The 19,973-nt window shown below is 44.5% G+C and overlaps 1 protein-coding gene across 8 annotated transcripts in view; it reads left to right on the forward strand.

Moving 5' to 3' along the window:
- sash1 (SAM and SH3 domain containing 1) overlaps positions 1-19,973 on the forward strand; it is a 152,699-nt gene that overhangs the window by 25,967 nt on the left and 106,759 nt on the right. The window contains exon 1 of one of the 8 annotated variants that reach the window (XM_033026130.1): positions 2,452-2,861. The exons of 5 other annotated variants lie outside the window; for them this stretch is intronic. In XM_033026130.1, the coding sequence (XP_032882021.1) occupies positions 2,796-2,861 (66 nt within the window). In that variant the 5' untranslated portion in view covers positions 2,452-2,795. Of the gene's footprint in view, positions 1-2,451; positions 2,862-9,415; positions 9,993-19,973 lie in introns of those variants that run through there. 2 more of the 8 variants (XM_033026129.1, XM_033026131.1) reach the window with 2 other exon arrangements.

The raw sequence follows: 19,973 nt of genomic DNA on the forward strand, positions 1-19,973 counted from the left end.
GACCACATGTGGTTAAATGGGATTAGTGTAGATAAGTACGTGGTTCCTGCTTTCTATTCCTATAGCAGGGTGTCCAAAACTGAACACAATACTCCAAATGTGGCCTCACCAACGTCTTGTACAACTGTTTCATCACATCTCAACTTCTAAACTTGATACCCTGACTGATGAAAGCCTTCTTGACCACCCTATCTACCAATTATACAATTTTCAGGGAATTATTATGTACCTACACTCCTATATCTCCCTGCTCTACCACACTCCCCAGGGCCCTGCCATTCATTATGAAGGCCCTGCCCTGCTTTGACTTCCCAAAATGCAACGCCTTGCACTTGTATGTAATACATTCCATTAACCATTCCTCAGCACACTTGCCTAATTGATCAAGTTCCTGCTGTACTTTTTGATAACCATGTTTTGCAAACTTACTATTCATGCCTCCTACATTTTCATCCAAATCGTTGATATAAACCACTAACAGCAATGGGCCCAGTGCTGGCCATTGAGTCTCACTCAGCCATGATCATATTGAATGGCAGTACAGGCTCGAAGGGCCGAATGGCCTACTCCTGCACCTATTTTCTATGTTTCTATGTTTACCACAAGTCTCAGGCATCCAGTCTGAAAAACAACCTTCCAAAATCACCCTCTGCTACCTTTCACAAAGCCAATTCGGTATCCAGTCGGCTAGCTCTATCCGGAGATCATGCGATCTCACCTTATAGACCAGCCGACCATGTGGAACCCTATTAAATACCTTGAGAAAGTCCATATAGACAATGTCTATGGCATTGCTCTCATCAACCTTTTTGGTTACTTCTTCAAAAAACTTAATGAGATTTGTAAGACACAATTTCCCACGCATGTATGTTCCTGTTAGAGTGAAGATCCAGAAAGGTGGGAGTAATGAAGCTTGGATGGTGGGAGAAATTGTGGCTCTGGTCAGGAAATAGTAGGAGGCGTGGGGCAGGTACAGGATTGGGATATTTATCAAGTGATTCTTAGATTTGGGGGCAGTGGAGATCTTAAAGGGACATGCATGGTAGGGGATAAATTAAGAACAACCTGCAATTAAATAATATATTTCACGACCACAGGACAGCTTAGAACACTGGACAATCAATGAATTGGTGTAGTGGCCACTGTAATATAGGTTTTGCAGACAATTGCATAATGCTATAGGTGACAATGTACAGACAACATGATTTAATCGAGAGATGAATATGGCACAATAACTCACTAGATCTTGATGTAGATAATGCCACGGCACCCTTTGCATCTGCCTGGTAGGACTAGCAGAGGCTAGATTCAATAACTCATTTGAAAGGAGAGCTTATCAAACTGTGCAGCACTGATTCAGTTAACAGAGTGTTTATAGAGTCGTAGAGTGATACAGCATGGAAACTTGCCCACACCGGCCAACATGACCCAGCTACACTAGTTCCACCTGGTCGTGTTGAGCGTGACTGTGTTCAAAGAAGTTCCTGCGGCTGATCTTGAACCTACAACCTTTTAACTCGGAGGCAAGAGAGCTGCCACTGAGGCACAGCTGACTCCTTAATAAGTTTGCAGTGGCAGCTGATCATACAGGGCAGAGCCAGAGAAAGGCACATTGTATGGAAAAAATATCTAAAGGAGCGTTTGATTGACAATCGGGTGAATGGCTGATTAAGGGCAATGAGTTTTTTAAAACTCTCTACTTTATCCCGGCTATATTACACTGCATTGCAGACTGAGTGTACAGAATTTTTATATTAAAAAATCATTTCGCACCAACCAGAAATATTACTTTCAGTACATCTTACAAAAAATACTTGGTGGTCAACATGTGAAATAGGTTGATAAATGAAATGGTTAATTTGATATGTCTTTGCTGAAGATATATCAGGAAACTAGTTAAGTATGAGGGAGGTAAATGTGCTATTTCTGACCTCTTTATTGTCCCTGATTTTAATCAGCCCTCCATTGACAGCTGTATCTTCAGCTGCCAAGATCCTGAGGGGTAGAATTTCCTCCCAAACTATTCTGCCTCTCTAACTCTTTTGTGGTGTTGCTTCATTTAACAATACAAACTGCGCTAACGTGTCTATGTGTGCGCTTCAAGATGTTTGTTACCTCTGCCGTGAAGTGCCTTGAGGTGTTTTGCTATGTTAAAGATGCAACATAAATAGTTGTTGATAGAAGGCGATAAAGAAAGGCAGTAAGGGCCCTTAGGTGGCACAAACACCATTGGGCTGAATGGTGTGTTTCTGAGCTGAGAGCGTTATCTAATCCTACAAAGTCAAATAATGGAGCTGTTTATAGGTTTCAAGCGACTGAGTGTAATTGTAAGGAGAGGGAGAGACTGAAAGAAATTATGGGCTGGCCTAGAATTTCTTTTGTCATGAAGGCGTGGAGCTTTTCTTTGCTGCGGGGTTGGGAGGTGAGCCTTTTGCAGTCACAGTCTCAGCTTTCAGCAACAGGTTGTTGATAGTGACGGCTCCTGCTGGCGTTGTGAGGGAATGGGGTGGAAGTGAGATTGGCTCCTGCGAAAAGGAAGGGTGACCTGGAAAAGGAAGGGCGAGACAGCCAAACGTACGCGTGCAGGCAGAGGTACACTTTGTCGGGCGAGAGGAAACACCGATCAGGAAATAAGGAGCAACAGGGATTATTTTGAGAGCGAGCGATTTGGATTGAGGAACATTCTGGACTTGTTTCTACAGTTGAGAATTAATTCCCCCCTCGGTGCTCTGCCTGGATTCGCATGAAATGGACTTCTAACCAAGGCCCAGAGGGAGTGCAGGTGCACACACTTCATGCTGCCACTCAGAGGAAAAGTAACACCAACTTCAGCAGTGTCTTTCCATTTCCTATATCACATGGTAGGTCTGTTTGGGTAAGCGTTAAGCATCAGTCTGAAGAAGAGTCTCGACCTGAAACATCACCCATTCCTTCTCTCCAGAGATGCTGCCTGTCCCGCTGAGTTACTCCAGCATTTTGTGTCTACCTTCTGCTTGGGTAAGGGTGGCTGGAAGGATGGTTAAGGTAAGGGAAAAGGCTGCCAGTTTGGCTGGCTGTAAATCTTCAGAGCACCGCTCAGTAAACAAGTTTGCTTTTCATGTTTCATTTCCATGCTCCACTTTATCCCTGCCATATGTTCTTCAAACGTGCTTTGCATTTGTTTAGTTTTTGTGGGTTAATTTCAGGTGCGGTTGAACTTTAATATTGAAGTGGCCCTGCCTGTTTATTCAGTTCGAGAGTGAAACAATGAGAGCAAGCTTCACCGCACACTCAGGTGCAGCATTATGTGGTCATGTCTTTTCAAAAAATTGATTTTTGATATTTCAAGTGTGCTGAGTTAAAAAAATAACCATGGCATGTGTGTATTAAAAAATGCCACAGTCAGCCTGGTCTTGTTCAGTGTTTGTTCTTTTAAATCCAGTCACAGTACAGAAGAAATGTACTGTAGGAAGGAACTGCTGATGCTGGTTTACACAAAAGATAGACACAAAACGCTGCAGTGACTCAGCGGGACAGGCAGCATCTCTGGAGAGAAAGAATGGGTGGAGTTTCTGGTCGAGACCCTTCTTCAGACTGAGAGTCAGGGGAGAGTGAGACTTGAGATATGGAAGGATAAGGTGGGAAAATGAGAGATCAAAGCATTCTACATTTCAAGTTCATTGTTAGCGAAGGAGAAGTTGACAATGAGGCATTCAATCAGTAAAAAATGTTGTTTTAATGGCCACTGTTCAAGGATCAAGTTAGGAGAGTCAGGAGTGTTTGATTGTCATATGTACTGGCAACGGAATAAGTAAATTCTTACTTGCTAAAACATAACGCAATAAAACGCAAATAACTAAACAATAATCGATTATAGATTTATAATCAGTAATACCATGTAACCAGACCATATTAGTGCAAAATCACAATCCACGTGCAACCAAAAAACAAAGTGCAGAGCACATCACAGTGGCTGATATAGTGGTTAGTGTTGTGCAGTGTTCAAGAGCCAAATGGTTACTGGGAAGGAGCTGTTCTTGAACCTGGAGATCATGCTATCAGGCTCCTGCACCTTTTTCCCAATGATTCAATTATATTTTATTGTCACATATACCTAGGTTTAGTGAAATTCTTTATTAATATACAGTTCAGTAAAGCTCTTACTATACATAGGTACAATCATAATCAAGTACAAGAGTGTGGGAATAGTAGATTACACCGTGACAGTACAACACAGGGCACAGCGTTGCTGCCTTACAGCACCAGAGACCTGGGCTCGATCCTGACTATGGGTGCTGTCTTTACAGAGTTTGTATGTTCTGCTTGTGATGTGGGTTTTGGGTGCTCCGGTTTCCTCTCACATCCCAAAGATGTGCAGGTTTGTAGGTTAATTGGCTTCTGGCAATTGACCCTAGGGTGTTGGTCGTAGCGGACTCAGTGGGCCGAAGGGCCTGTTATCATACTGTATCTTTAATACTAAAATTAAATCTAAGTACACAAGCACCGCCATGTTTCATCACCATTTTGTATGATTCATGTTGTTAAAATTGTAGAGTCTTAACTTTTTCACACGGAGGGTTGTGAATCTGTAGAATTCTCTGCCTCAGAAGGCAGTGGAGACCAATTCTCTGGAGGCTTTCAAGAGAGGGTTAGATAGATCTCTTAAAGATAGAGGAGTGAAGGGATATGGGGAGAAGGCAGGAACGAGGTATTGATTGCAGATGATCAGCCATGATCACAGTGAATGGTGGTGCTGGCTCGAAGAGCCGAATGGCCTACTCCCACACCTATTGTCTATTGGTCATAAAGGTCTGTTGTCCTGACGAAGGTACTGGGTCAGAGTTGCATGGGTCGACCTGGCCAGGCAAGTTGTCAATGTCGTCCAGCTTTGCTCTACTGCTCCGTGCCACTGCAGGCCACATCTGATCCATGCGCTTGGCCTCTTGGAGAGGCACCCAGTCCACTCCAGCCCCAGGCTGCTGCAAGGCCTCCAGCAGCTCACTCCACTGGTGCCTCAATCTGAACACGCTGACCTGCGAACAATCTACCCCCTCACCTCATCTCTGTGCCCCGGGGTACCTCCCACAGCTGACCTCGGAACACCCCGAGCCCCAACGAGGGGGGGGGGGGGGGGAGTATGATCCCAGCCCGCTCACCAGCGTCTTCTCTCCCTCCCTCCTACTGCCAATTAGAAGGATGAGAGAGTATCTTATAGAAACACATAAAATTCTTAAAGGATTGTACAGGCCACCTGCAGGAAAAATGCGCCCGATGTTGAGGGAATCCAGAACCAGGGCTCACAGCTTAAGAATAAAGGGTAGGCCGTTTGAGACTGAGATGAGGGAAAACATTTTCACCCAGAGAGTTGTGAATCTGCAGAATTCTCTGCCACAGAAGGCAGTTGAGGCCAATTCACAGAAAGAGTTAGATGTAGCTCTTAGGGCTAATGGAATCAAGGAATATGGGGAGAGGCAAGACACCAGGTACTCTTTTGGATAATCAGCCATGATCATATTGAATGGCGGTGCTGGCTCGAAGGGCTGAATGGCCTACTCCTGCACTTGTTTCCTATGTTTCTATCTTCGCCCAAAAGTGATGGTGAGATGTGTGCATGGCAAGTGGTTCTTTGTGTCTCTTTGATGATATTAACCACCTTTTTGGTGCAGTGCCTCCTACAGATCCCTTCAATGTTGGCGAGGTCAATATACTGGGCAATGTCCACCACAGTCTGCTACCAAACTAGGCCACGATGCAATAAGTCATTCTGTTCTCTACCATACACCTTTAGAGGTTCAAAAGAGTATTCTATCACCTATAGGAGGGCCAATTTACAATGGCCAATTTACCTACCAACCTGCAAGGTAGTAGTTTTACGCCTACAAAAGTTCAATAAAGTATTTGGTGACATACCAAATCTCCTCACTCTTCAACGGGGCCAGGCTCAGACCCAAGCTTTCTTTGTGATTACATCAATGTGCTGGCACAGAATAGATCTTAAGAGGTATGAATGCCTAATGACTGTTTTGAAGCTTTTGACTCCCTCCCCCACTGTCATAGAAACATAGAAACATAGAAAATAGGTGCAGGAGTAGGCCATTCGGCCCTTCGAGCCTGCACCGCCATTCAATTTGATCATGGCTGATCATCTAACTCAGTATCCTGTACCTGCCTTCTCTCCATACCCCCTGATCCCTTTAGCCACAAGGGCCACATCTAACTCCCTCTTAAATATAGCCAATGAACAGGCCTCAACGACATTCTGTGGCAGAGAATTCCAGAGATTCACCACTCTCTGTGTGAAAAATGTTTTTCTCATCTCGGTCCTAAAAGATTTCCCCCTTATCCTTAAACTGTGATCCCTTGTTCATTGGTGGCCCCTGTCCATTGGTGATGACAGGTTCATGGATCCCCTGCGTTCCTTTCCTGAAGTCTTGCTAATGTTGAGAGTGAGGTTGTGGTTCTGGTACCATTCAATCAGATTATTAATCTCTCTCCTGTATCCTGATTCATCATTACCTGTTACTGTCCAACAATGGTAGGTAGCATCATCGGCAAATGTAAGGACGGTGTTGTAGCTGTGCCTGACTGCACAGTTATGGGTGTTCAAAAGGGAACTGCATGGGTATTGGGTATTGGGAGCATAGGCAGTGGACTGAGCAAACAACCATGAGGTGTTCCTTTGTTGATGGTTATCAGGAAGGAAATGTTGTTGCCAATTTGTACTGATCGTTGTCTGCCAATGAGGAAGTCGAGGATTCAATTGCCCAGGGACAAGCAGAGACAATCCAGTTCTTTGAGTTTTATGATAAGTTTGGAGGGAATTATGCTGTTTGAATGCCGAGCTGTAGTTAACAAACAACAACCTGGCATGTGCAAAAAGCCAAGTGTTGGAATAACCCAGCAGGGCAGGTTGTATTTGTGGAGGGAATGGATGGGCGATGTTTCAGATGGAACACTTCTTCAGACTGATTGTAGTATTGAGGAGACAACTGGAAAATAGAGGTGGGGTTTCGAGACCCGAAACATCGCCTATTCCTTCTCTCCATAGATGCTGCCTCACCGGCTGAGTTCCTCCAGCATTTGTGTCTACCTCCCCATGACCTGCGTGGTTTTTCTCAGAGATCTTCGGTTTCCTTCCCCCCAAACCCCCCCCCCCCCCCCCCCCCCCACTCCATAGACGTACAGGTTTGTAGGTTAATTGGCTTGGTATAAATATAAATTGTCCCTAGTGTGTGTAAGATAATGTTAATGTGCGGGGATCGCTGGTCGGTGCGGACTTGGTGGGCCGAAGGGCCTATTCCGCGCTGTTTCTCTAAGCTAAACTAAACATTGAAACTATGTGATAGGTGGATGCAGTTGATTGATAGATTGGTGGTGTAAGTGACAAAGGCTACAGATAAAAAATAAACTGATGTGTATGTTCTTGTTATCCAAGTAGTCCAGAGAACTAGCGAGATCACATCCCTTGTTGATCTGTTGTGGTGTAAGTGAATTAACTCCTCATAACCAACTTCTCAAAGCACTTCATTGCAATGGACATTAGTGCTACCGGTTGTTAGGCATTAAGGCATGTCTCCTTACCATTCATGGGGTACGTTCTCCTACCAATATTATTTTAGTACTAGACTAAGTGGGACCCATTGGGTCCTAGCATTACACTGGAGGGCTGTTCCCCCATGCAATATTCCACCTCTCCACCAATTCCAATATTGGTGGCCAGTGGGGGGGGGGGGGGAGGGAGGCTTTCTGGAGCGCTAGTGTGGGTGTTGTGGGCTGACGGTACTGGTTTCCAGAGGGCTAGTATGGACATTGTGGGCCGAATTCTTGGGCTGGCAGCTCACTCACTCATGGCTGGTGAGCTGGCAGTTGACTCACGGCTATTCCTTGAAATTCCATTTCAAGCAGTTTGCAAGGCCATCAAATTCAAGTGCAGTCTCTTACCACTTCAAGCAGGGTGCAAGGCCACCAAATTCAAGTGCAGTTCCAAACCAAAGGCAACAAAGCTTTAGCATTTCCAAACTATATTTTCAAACCACATTAAGGGCACTGACAGGTCAGTAAAACCACTCACAGTTTAGTAGACATGTGTTCAGTGTTATTCACAGTTTAAACTGAGAGACTTGACCCTCTTGCTCCCCCATCTTGCAGAGACTGACTCAGGCACAACACTTCCGGGTTTTATAGTCCCTCCGGAAGGGGCGTGGCCTTCAGGAGCGAGAATCTCAACATTTTTTAAACAATAATAACTCTTATTTTTCATCGATGGGAAAAGCCCTCTTGTCCTGCGCAGAGGAGGGGGACTCTGAGTAAGATGGCCAAAAATCACAGCCGTAAGTGGCAGCGTTTTTTCTAAAATCAATATACAGAACAACAGGAAGTGGTCAAGATCAGACTTTTAGTTATATAGATTAAGTAGGTGGATTACAGGTGTGGAATCGTATGTTATATTTAAGCAAAATGATGAGATTAGTAAAATCTCACAACTGATGTCAAGATATTCCATTTCAGTGGATGAATTTTCAGACACAATAAATATTTTTTCTGAATTGTAGAAAATGATTTGAAAACTTACAGGAAGATTGTAGTCAGGTGGAGAAATAGTCACCTTCAACCGATAGTTTGGATTCATTAGATGTTATTGTGGTGAAAAAGTTAAGGGAATCAAAGATGATATGTCTTAACGCGAGTTTAGACCCCAATTACCTTCTACATGAGTGAAGTGCCACTTGCCATTATTATTTATTGATCAGTATTTTTAAGGATGAAATAAAATGCCTTAGATGTCATCCGTGGTACGATTCAATGATGCCACTGGCAACTCTGGAGAAAACCATCTATTTTTTACAACTTTCCTTGCCTTTAATTGTGCAATTTCTGTTTCACGTTCAATTTCTCTGCTGAAAGTAACAATTGAACATAACAATTGAACATTCCACCACCCTCTCGGTACATTCCAGATCACAACTTGTTGCCGAAAAAAAATTATATCTCTTCATCCCTGTTGTGGTTTCTCCTCGCCAGTTATCTTAAACCAGTGTCCTCTGATTACCGAGACTTCTGCCAGGCGGGGAAACCGCGTCTCCTTATAATTTTATGCATTGATGTGCCCTCCCTATCTCTCCAAATTGCACCGGGGGATTAACCGGCTCAGTTGTGCCCGAGAATGTTTTGTTTTCTCTCTGTGTCCCAATCTCGCAGCTCCGGGCTCTGAACGGCAACATTTCTGGCGACCTTGTTGCTGATTAAATGTGTCCCATTAATACTCGGCCAAACAGATGCAACGCTTTGCACACACTGTGATTGTTCTTCGCCAGCGTCTTTGACATCAGAGCTGCTTTTGTAGGCGACTGCTGATGTGGGAGGGGTGGAGGGAGGAGGAAGAGTTCATTTGCTCTTGGGGCTGGGGTGTCGGTGAATGTACAAACACGCCCGGAGGACGCGTCCCAACCGGCGCTGGAGTGAAACACGGTGCTCTAAACAGTAAAGAAGATTGGTGGTGTCTGCACCCTGCAGTTCAGGGAGCAGGTCGGTCCTCTGTCACCCGCTGGCGAGAGGTGATTTCCCCCCCTGTTTCATGCTTCTGGAGTTGGACTCTCTCAGACATCTGGCCAAGTGCTGAACAAACTTTGGGAGAAGGGTATTGCAGGAGAAGTGACAGGCGCTTGGTGGTGCGCTCCCCGTGCCCAGCAGTGGGTAGAGAGGTGGGAGTGTGGCCGGAGGAAGGCCGGCTTGCTCCGTGAAGACTCTCCCAACCCCCCAACTCTCCTCCATCCCCCAACCCCGTGGAAACCGGCTGTTTGTTTGGAGAGATTGGAAAAGGCGGTGCGAAGAATGGCAAGGAGCGACGGAGGGGCGTGATCCGGCCAAAGTGCCCCGCTGATTCTTGGTCGCAAGTTACTGGCGATCGGTGGGCCATGGAAGGAGAGCCGGGAGCAGCCTGCGAACCTTGCAGCCCCTCGGCTGGCCTGCCCGACGCCTTCTGCACACTCTGGAGCGATGTAATGGGGATGCTGGTGAGTTGAGTTAGTTGTGTGTGTTTGGGGCGGGGGATGGGGGCTGAGTGCATTTCGGAAGGTTCAATTGTGCAAAGACTTCCTTCAGGGGGAATAAACAAACCAAAGGAAATTCAGGCAGGAAGCCTGGATATCACCAAGGTGATCTGAATCCCCATCAACGCCCTTTCCTATCTCACTTGTCATTTCGCTGTTGTCTCGCTTTCCTCGATAATTAACGAGTTATTGGAGTCAATCTGGGGACTGCAATTTATTCATCAGCTCCGTTTCCAAGGATCGGTTTGAGCACATTCTAGTATGGGGCATAGTTGCTGCCGTCAGTTCAAGTCCCGAGTGAACTGTTAAAAGCGAACTCTAATAACTAGAGTAAAACACACACACACACAGTGTTGGAGGAACTGGATGGGCCAGGCAGCATCTGTGGAGGGAATGGGGGGTTTTCTGGTCGGGACCCTTCACACTGATTGGAGTTGAGGTGGGTGGGGGGGAGAGAGAAGTTAAAAAAAGAGATGGGGTTGGGTCAAAGCCTGGCAAGTTATAGGTGGATACAGGTAAGAATGTGATGGGCAGATATGTGGAGCATCTTCAATAGTCTCGCACTGACACCAGTGCGCGTCAGGTATCTAGTCTGTGCATTGTTCGAGTGCGTTCAGGTATTCATAGAGTTAATGCATAGAGTCCCAGCCCGTTCGGTTATCTAACGCGTGGTTATTAATAGACTGAACGTGGTGGTGCATCTGTCACACTGTTGTCACGGTCCATGTTTGCTCAGGTTAATTGAGGGGAAACATTAGGTAGGGATTCAGGGGAAGCAGTTGGAGTTGTCTGAAACTATGTTATAGAGTCGTAGAGTCATACAGTGTGGAAACAGGCCCTTCAGCCCAACTCATCATGCTGACCAAGAGGCCTCATCTAACCATTCACCCATGTTTGGCCCATATTCTTCTAAACCTTTCCTATACATGTACATGTCCAAATGTCTTTTAAACATAGTTATTGTACGTACCTCAACTACTTCAACTGGCTCATTCCATATACTCACAACCCTGGGGTGTTTCATGCTGGCTTAAGAGGGCTCACTTGGCACTGGTGTAAAATGTTGTCCAATTTCTGACAATAGAGATAAAGTATTGGGCATTGCATGCATTGTGCTATCCAAGGCCCAGTTCTGAATGAGGCCACTCATCCCATCCTATTTATGCTAATCATGTATTGTCTTTTGTTGCATGCTAATCAGCCAGCAAAAAGCATTTTTCTGAACCTCGGTACATGTGACACTAAATTAAACTGAACAAGGATGGACTCAATACCATTTTCAGCACGAGGAAGTTAAGATTTTTCAAGTGTTCCTATCACCCTTTTAGGCAAAAGTTGTTTTCAGACAATCAGTTCAAGTGGGCTCAGGTACTTGAGGCATATTTATTCATTGTCACACCGAGTCTTCATGTATCTCGTGCTTACTAATGGCCTGTTCAGATTTATTCCCATATCCAGCGATCATTTTGGAATTAATTGGCCTTTGTTGCAGTTTGGAGCATCAATATTTTGATACAGTTATCAGTTGAGTTCATGTGTTCAGCTGTTTGATGCACTGTTGCCAATGGTCAATATATATTTGTTCAGTTATTTAACACACTGTTTCCCATGGTCAGTCGTATGTTCAAGTATTTCTCACACGAACTGACTGTTCAAATAGTTGACCCACATACCAATGCTCAGTACATGTGTGTTCAGATATTTGTCACATGTTTACCTGTAGCCAGTTCACGTTTTCAGCTATTTGACACACCAGTAATCGTTTCATATGTGTTCAGCTATGTGGCACATTGTTACCAATGGTCAGTTCACGTGCTCAGCTATTTGAGAATCTCAGCAGCAGTAAATTCTTGCGTCTTTGATGCACAGTTACTTGCAAAAAGTTTGGGAATGTTCCGGTGCAGTAGTTACTATGAGCATTAGTATCTTTCAGTCATCATATTCTATGCGCAGAATCTTTTGCATTCTGAGTAATAGTCAGTCCATGGATGTTTAGGTCTGACAGCTTGTTCAGTGAACAGTGGAAGGGAGTTCCTGTGTGGTCCACTGAAGAAAGCTAATGGCATGTTGGCCTTCATGACAAGAGGAGTTGAGTATAGGAGCAAAGAGGTCCTTTTGCAATTGTACAGTGCCCTGGTGAGACCATACCTGGTGTATTGTGTGCAGTTTTGGTCTCCAAATTTGAGGAAGGACATTCTTGCTATCCCAGCAATTCCTGGGATGACTGGACCGTCATATGTTGAAATAATGGAGCGACTGGGCTTGTATATACTGGAATTTAGAAGGATGAGAGGGAATCTTATTGAAACATATAAGATTATTAAGGGATTGGACACACTAGAGGCAGGAAACGTGTTCCCGATGTTGGGGGAGTGCAGAACCAGGGGCCGCAGCTTAAGAATAAGGGGTAGGTCATTTAGAACGGAGATGAGGATAAGCCTTTTCACCCAGAGAGTTGTGAATGTGGAATTCTCTGCCTCAGAAGGCAGTGGAGGCCGATTCTCTGGATGCTTCCAAGAGAGAGTTAGATAGAGCTCTTAAAGATAGCGGAGTCGAGGGATATGGGAAGAAGGCAGGAACGGGGCACTGATTCTGCACATATTGTCTACTGCACATATTGTCTATTATCTATTACTAAAGATAATTTTTTTTTTGGGTTCTATCTGCTGACAAAGTTGCTGCAGTTTATATCCAGTGGGTCTGCGTAAATCTCCTTCACCATTATTTGAAAGTTATTTATATTCAAAATTCCTTGGTTATCTGATGTATTCTTATGAGCAATCAGGCTGCACATATTTGATGCCTTTACCAACAGTTTGTAAGGGTATGTTGGGATATTTGATGGATATCTCCACTATCATTTCAGAAATGTGCCAGTATCTGATGCACTTCAAATTGGTTTGGGCACGTTTCGACACCTGACATACTCTTATTGGCCAGTTTATGAATGTCTGGTATCTGATGTTTAATTTGGCTTGGAGATACAGTGCAGAAACAGGCTCTTCGGCCCACGGGTCCACGCCATCCAGCGATCCCTGCACATTAACACCATCCTACACACTAGGTACAATTTCTGCATTTACCAAGCCAATTAACTTACAAACCTTGCGTCTTTGGAATGTGGGAGGCAACCGAAGATCTCGGAGGAACCCCACGCAGGTCACGGATAGAACATACAGACAGCACCGATAGTCTGGACCTAACCCGGGTCTCCAAAGCTGCATTCGCTGTAAGGCAGCAACTCTACACTGCGCCACCATGCCGCCATGGTCAATGTTTGTTTTGAGCTTTTGGGTTCATTAATGTGCGGGTATCTGAGGAACTGTTACTAGCAGTCAGTTAGAGCAGGAACATAGAGATACGATGAACTGCAGACGCTTGTGCAAAGCACAAAATGCTGGAGTAAATCAGCAGCATCTGTGCAGGGGATGGACAGGCATTGTTTCAGGTCGGGACCGTTCTTCAGCAGGTCCCCCTTCCAATGCACTATTACCAATGGTCAATTAGTTTGCGTCTGTTAGAGTCTTTAACAATTTTTACAAGCATTCATAGGGTGCGGCACAGCGGTAGAGCCGCTGCGTTACTTCTCTAGAGCCCCGAGTTTGATCCTGACTATGGGTCCTGTCCGTACGGAGTTGATAAGTCCTTCCCATGACTGCATGGGTTTTCCCTGGGTGCTTTGGTTTCCTCCCACACTCCAAAGACATACAGTTTTATAAGTTAATTGACTTTGGTAAAGATTGTTAAACTGTTCTTAGTGTGTAGGATAGTGCCAGTGTACAGGGATTGCTGGTCGGCGTGGGCCGAAGGGCCCGTTTCTGCGCTGTATCTCAAAATCTAAAAACAAATGTTATTTTCTGGACACAAGGAATTACAGATGCTGGTTTTCTGTTTCTGTTTTCTGAATGGAAGTTAGTAGTCATCAATTCAACTCTTTTCAGCAAGTCTTTTCAGCTTTATGATCCACTTTCATCAGGTTATAAATACTCAGATAGTTGGTGAACTGTTGGCAACATTCAGTTGAGAATGTTTGGATGTGTGATGGACTGTTTGTAGTTTTTTTTTTAACATTCCACAGGTGTTCAGGTAACAGATGTGCAGTTATTGGGGGTCAGCTGGGATATTACTATAGTTGAGCGCCGCTATACTCGGGCACAATGAGCCTGTGTATGCTTGGTACATTCACACCTGGAGACATGGTGTCAAATACCACAACACCTGACTGACCTGTGGTAGCAATGCAACTAATACCTGGACATGTGTGTCTGAAGGTCAGTTTGTCATCACTTATTTTAAACTCATTCTGTTAGTTGGTTTAATGTGTCAATGACTTTAAGGTGAAAGGGGGGAAGTTAAAATGAGATGTGCATAGCATGTTTTTTTACATAGAGAATCACGAAGGCTGAAAGTGATACTCTGGCCACCCCCATTTTCTTGCTCCTACCTTTTAGAACTAAAAAGCTTGGTCCAGACTAATAAACAGCTTCTTCCCCATTACTGCCAGACTGCTGAATCTCTTTTACATCCTTTCCCACAAGTGTTGCCAGGTACTCAACTCTGCATCATTCGGTTATTCCGTCATTGCACCTCAGATTTTTTTGCACTACTTCAGATTGCACCACAATCTGTGCATGAGTCTGATGAAGGGCCGCGACCTGAAACGTCACCTATCCATATCCTTCAGAGATGCTGCCTGACCTCCTGAGCTCCTCCTGCACTTTGTCTTTTTTCATAAACCAGCATCTGCAGATCCTTGTGTCCACACTTTGCACCACTCAGCTGTTTCACACTCATCTTGGTATTTATGGTTGTGTTTATCATTAGCATGTATATTGTTTACTCTGAGTTTAATGCCAACCAGGAATTTCATTGCATCCTGATACAACTAATCTAAATCTGAAGGGGTCAGTGGAATGTCCTACCTGGCCTGGTGGTGGAAGCAGAGAAATTTCCACAGACATGTATACATGAGTGGAATGGAGGGAGAGAGACAACGCATTTAGATGGGATTAGTCATGGTCAGTGCAGAAATGTTGGGTCGATGGCATGTTTTGCTGTTTTTTCTGGTGTTTTTTAACATCTACCAATGGTTAGCTTGGCAGTGTTCACACTTCAGTGGATAAATCTAATTTCTGATGCACTGTTGCCAATGATTAAATTGGGCATCTTGTGGTGTCTGATGCACTGCTTTCAAGACTCACAAGGCATGTTTGGATATTTAATGTACAGTTACAAATGTTTAGTTGGTGCAACTAGTTGATAGATTGCTAACTACATTTACACTGACCTTTATTAACAATCTGATGATAGGTTGGTTTTGGAGTGTTTATATCATGCAGTATTAACGATAATGAGTTTGGACAGAGGTATCTGATATACTGTTATCACTGGTCAGCCTGAATGTGTGGCATTCTGAGAATGCTTCATTTGGCTTTGTTTAGGAGTTCTTAAGTACCAGATACAAAGATACTAATGGTCAGTTTGAGCATGTCCAGCTATCTGATGCAATGTTACCAGTCATATATTAGGGACTGTTCAGGTTTCTGTCAAGAGTCTCTCCAGCAGTCTGCCTGTGGGCACTCAGCTCTGCCCCAGATCACTGAGCATCCTTGCTTAAAGAAAGATCATTATCTGAGGTTTAAAATAAACAGTTCATCCAGCATCACTTGCCATTCACAGAAGAACATTCCAATTTTTCACCGTACTCCTTACAAAACCTTTCAATAGCCACTCTGCCAGAGGAGGTAACGGATGGAGGTAAATTTTATCTCTGTACCGCCCACTTCCCTGACATCAATCCATAGAAGGGTCTCTACCCGAAAGGTCACACATTCCTTCTCTCCAGAGATGCTGCCTGTCCCACTGAGTTACTCCATCTATTATAAACCCACTGACTCCCATAGCTATCTAGACTACAGTTCTTCCCACCCTGCTTCCTGTAAAGACTACCCCCTTACTTCTAATTCCTCTGTCACCAACACCAGGATGGGGTGTTCCATACCAGGTCATCGGAGATGTCCTCATTCTTTAGGGAAGGGGGGTTCCCCTCTTCCATTATAGATGAGGCCCTCACTAAGGTCTCCTCGATATCCCACAGCTCTGCTCTTGCTCCTACTCTTTCCCCCCCCCCCCATTCGTAACAAGGACTGAGTCCCCCATGGACTCTTCCAGCCCACCAGCCTTCGCATACTACACATAATCCTCCGACACTTTCTCCACCTCCAACGGGAGCCCACTACTAGCCACATCTTCCCGTCTCCACCCCTTTCCACAGAGAACATTCCCTCTGCAACTCCCTGGTCAACTCGTCCCTTCCCACCCAAACCACCCCCTCTCCAGGTACTTTCCCCAGCAACCACAGGAGATGCAACACCTGTCCCTGTACCTCCTCCCTTGACTCTGTCCAAGGACCCCGACAGTCTTTTCAGGTGAGGCAGAGGTTCAATTGCACCTCCTCCAACCTCATCTACTGTATCCACTGTTCCAGGTATGAACTCCTGCATATCGGCGAGACCAAGCGTAGGCTCGGCTATCGATTCGCTGAACACCTCTGCTCAGTCCGTCTAAACCTCCCTGATCTCCCGGGTGCTCAGCACTTCAACTCCTTTAACTTCCACTTCACTTTAACTCCCCCTCCCATTCCCACGCTGACCTTACTGTCCGGGGCCTCCTCCATTGGCAGAGTGAGGAAATTGGAGGAACAGCACCTCATATGTTGCTTGGGCAGCTTACACCCCTACGGTATGAACATTGACCTCTCTAACTTCGTAGCCCTTGCTTTCCCTCTCTCTCCATCCCCTCCCCCTTCCCAGTTCTCCAACCGGTCTTACTGCCTCCGACTACATTTTATCTCTGTACCGCCCACTCCCCTGATATCAGTCTGAAGAAGGGTCTCGACCCGATATATCACCCATTCCTTCTCTCCAAAGATGCTGCCTGTCCCGCTGAGTTACTCCAACATTTTGTGTCTATCTACCAGAGGAGGTAGTTGAGGCAGTTAAGAAACATTTAGACGGGTACATGGATAGGACTGGTTTAGAGGGATATGGCCCAAATGGAGGCAGTGTGGGTAATGTTGGTCAGTGTGGGCAAGTTGTTTCCATGCTGTATGTCTCAAATATTCTATGACAGTCCTGAAAGACCTGGTTCCATGTATTTAGGCTTTGCCCCCGGATGCTGCATTCCACAACCAGCAGAAATAATTTCTCTCTATTATATCAGTTCCCCTTATTATCAAAGAACGGTTACAACAAAGGAAAAAATGATGGAGTAACTTAGCAGGTCAGGCAGCATCACTGGAGAACATGGATAGATGACATTTCAGGTTGGGCCCTGAGAAGTCTCCTATCCATGTTTTCTAGGGATGGTGCCTGACCGGCTAAGTTGCTCCAGCACAGTATTTGTTTTGTAAATCAGCATCTGCAGTGCCTTGTTTCCACAATGGTTAGAACAAGGAAGGAAGGTATTTAACCTGCTAGATACATTCTTGCTCAATAAAAAATCTATGCTGTGTACAGTGCCCTCCACAATGTTTGGGACAAAGACCCATCATTTATTTATTTGCCTCTACTCCACAATTTGAGATTTGTAATAGAAAAAAAATCACACGTGTTAAAGTTCATATTGTCAGATTTTAATAAAGGCCATTTTTATGCATTTTGGTTTCACCATGTAGAAATTACGGCAGTGTTTATACATAGTCCCCTCCCAGCTCATGCTGCCAGGGTTGGTGGTGGAAACAGATATGAGAGTGGCGTTGAGGAGTGTTTTAGAGAAGCACAAGAATATTCAGGGAATGGGGGGGATAGAGACAACTCCATCGGCCTCTAGTCTACAACGTAACTAAAGTCCCTCACCCCTGGAATCACTTTGATAAAATCTCTTCTGAAAGTTTACTGATGCCTTTATGCCATAACTCTTGCAATATGGGAACGGAACACAACACTACAGTCTGGTTTGGTTTATTATTTGTTTATTATTGGTTATGGGTGAACCATAAGAGGTTAATTGACTCCTTGCTCTTTTACCCTATGCTCCCATTTAAAAAAAAAAACGCTCTGCTGCTTTTTTTTCCCACTTTCCCGTTACTTTCCATGAGCTGTGCAGATATTAACATCCCTGAATCACTGTTCTGAAACTCCCTTTAAAATTATCCCTTTTAAATTTAGATTGTTTTGCCTTTTCTCATTCTTCATGTCAAAATGTAACTCTTAACATTTCTCCATTTTTAAATGTTATCTGTCACCTATCCATCCTTCCCACCAGCATGGCCTGCATCGCTTTAAGTTACCTAGTGTTCTGGTACCAATCCCTGGGGGGATTCCCTTCCAGCCATTCACTACTCTCCCTCTTCTTGGTACTTGCTAATTTTCCATCCACAAGTCCCTTTTATTTCATGCCCTTCATTTCATTTGGTAGTGTTATGTAACCTTTTGTCAAATGCCTTTTGGAGTCCGTATATACAAGTTTTCTCCTCCAGCCTCTCCATTACTCCATCAAATAGTACATGGAAAAGCACGATCAAAGCACCTCGACGTGCTAAATTTCAGGAAATATGGCCAGTTTTGTAATTTGTCACCATAATTTAATCCCTGGAGTGCACGGATCTGTTACACTTTCTCTTAAGCCAGTAGATTATTTTGAAGGGGTACACAGAGCTGTGTACAGAACTGCAGGTGTGATCTAACTGGACTTCACCACAATTTCCTTATTCTACCCCCCATCCCTACCCCTGCCTGCCTTCCTCCAAATATGATTTAGTGTTCCATTAGCCTTTTTGGTGGTTGTGGACAGTGATGTTTAATCATTAGCCTCGTCTCCTGGCAAAATTAGTACCAATCTCTCTGGAACTCCATTTTCACAATTTGGGAAGAATTTAGTTTAGGTACGGTGGTGATCTGACAATCTGCCAAATTCAAGTGTCTGCTGTGTTGAACATTTTCTCAGTCAATAAGAGCCCTTTGGCATGCTATTGAAATGGATGTGTGTCATTGGCATATTGGCACATGTGACTTTTCATTGTTGTCTAACATGTTTATAAATTCAATTACTTATTTTGGCCCTAACACTGATTTTTGAAGGACACCTGTACTCACTTCCTGTCCGTTTGTTTCCTGCTTCTTAACTAACTTCCGATCCAAGTCAATTTTCCATCAATTCTGTGAGCTTTTAACTTTGGCATCAAGGGGTTTTATTGTGTTCCTTCTGGAAGTCCCTAAGCACAGTCTTCCGCTGAACCCTCCTCCTAGCTGGACACTGGCCTCAGCAGAGGAAAAAGCCCTTTCTGCACAAAACTCATAAGAAAGCCCCCGGAAATACTTTAGCAGCATCCAACATTGTTCCTAAGCTTAGCAACTTATAAAGTTATAAAACCACCAAAAAAAGGTCTTCACCCTTCATGTCCATGCCAATCGTTGTGTGCCTTGGTGAGTCAAGTCATGATTGTTACAGCGCAGAGATCAAATATTTGTGAATGTTCAAAACTGCCCAAACTAAAAAAATTGAAAATAATATTAGGTATTCATAAAATTAAATCAGGAATGTGGCAAGCAATTATAAATAATAAAATGCCTTTTAAATCAAGTTAATGAAGTAGGCTTGTGCTTTCAACAGTAGATTTATGACCATTAAGATCAAAGAGTTCACTGGACTTGAGCCAGGTCAACCTTGCTTTCCCAGACTAAGTGTTGTGGAAGCTGCAGAAATCTGCATTCCTGTCCGCTGGCCTTGAGTGCAACATAACGGCATGTGGAGCAGCGGTGAAGTTTCTGTCTTACAGCGCCAGAGACACGGGTTCGTTCCTATCCATGGGTGCTGTCTGTCCGGAGTTTGTATGTGCTCCCGGTGACCAGCGTGGGTTTTCTCGGGTGCTCCGGTTTCCTCCCATACTCCAAAGACATACAGGTTTGTAGGCTAATTGGCTTGGTAAAATTGTAAATTGTCCCT

The sequence above is a fragment of the Amblyraja radiata genome, chromosome 8, assembly GCF_010909765.2.
Source record: "Amblyraja radiata isolate CabotCenter1 chromosome 8, sAmbRad1.1.pri, whole genome shotgun sequence".
NCBI classification, from domain to species: domain Eukaryota; kingdom Metazoa; phylum Chordata; class Chondrichthyes; order Rajiformes; family Rajidae; genus Amblyraja; species Amblyraja radiata.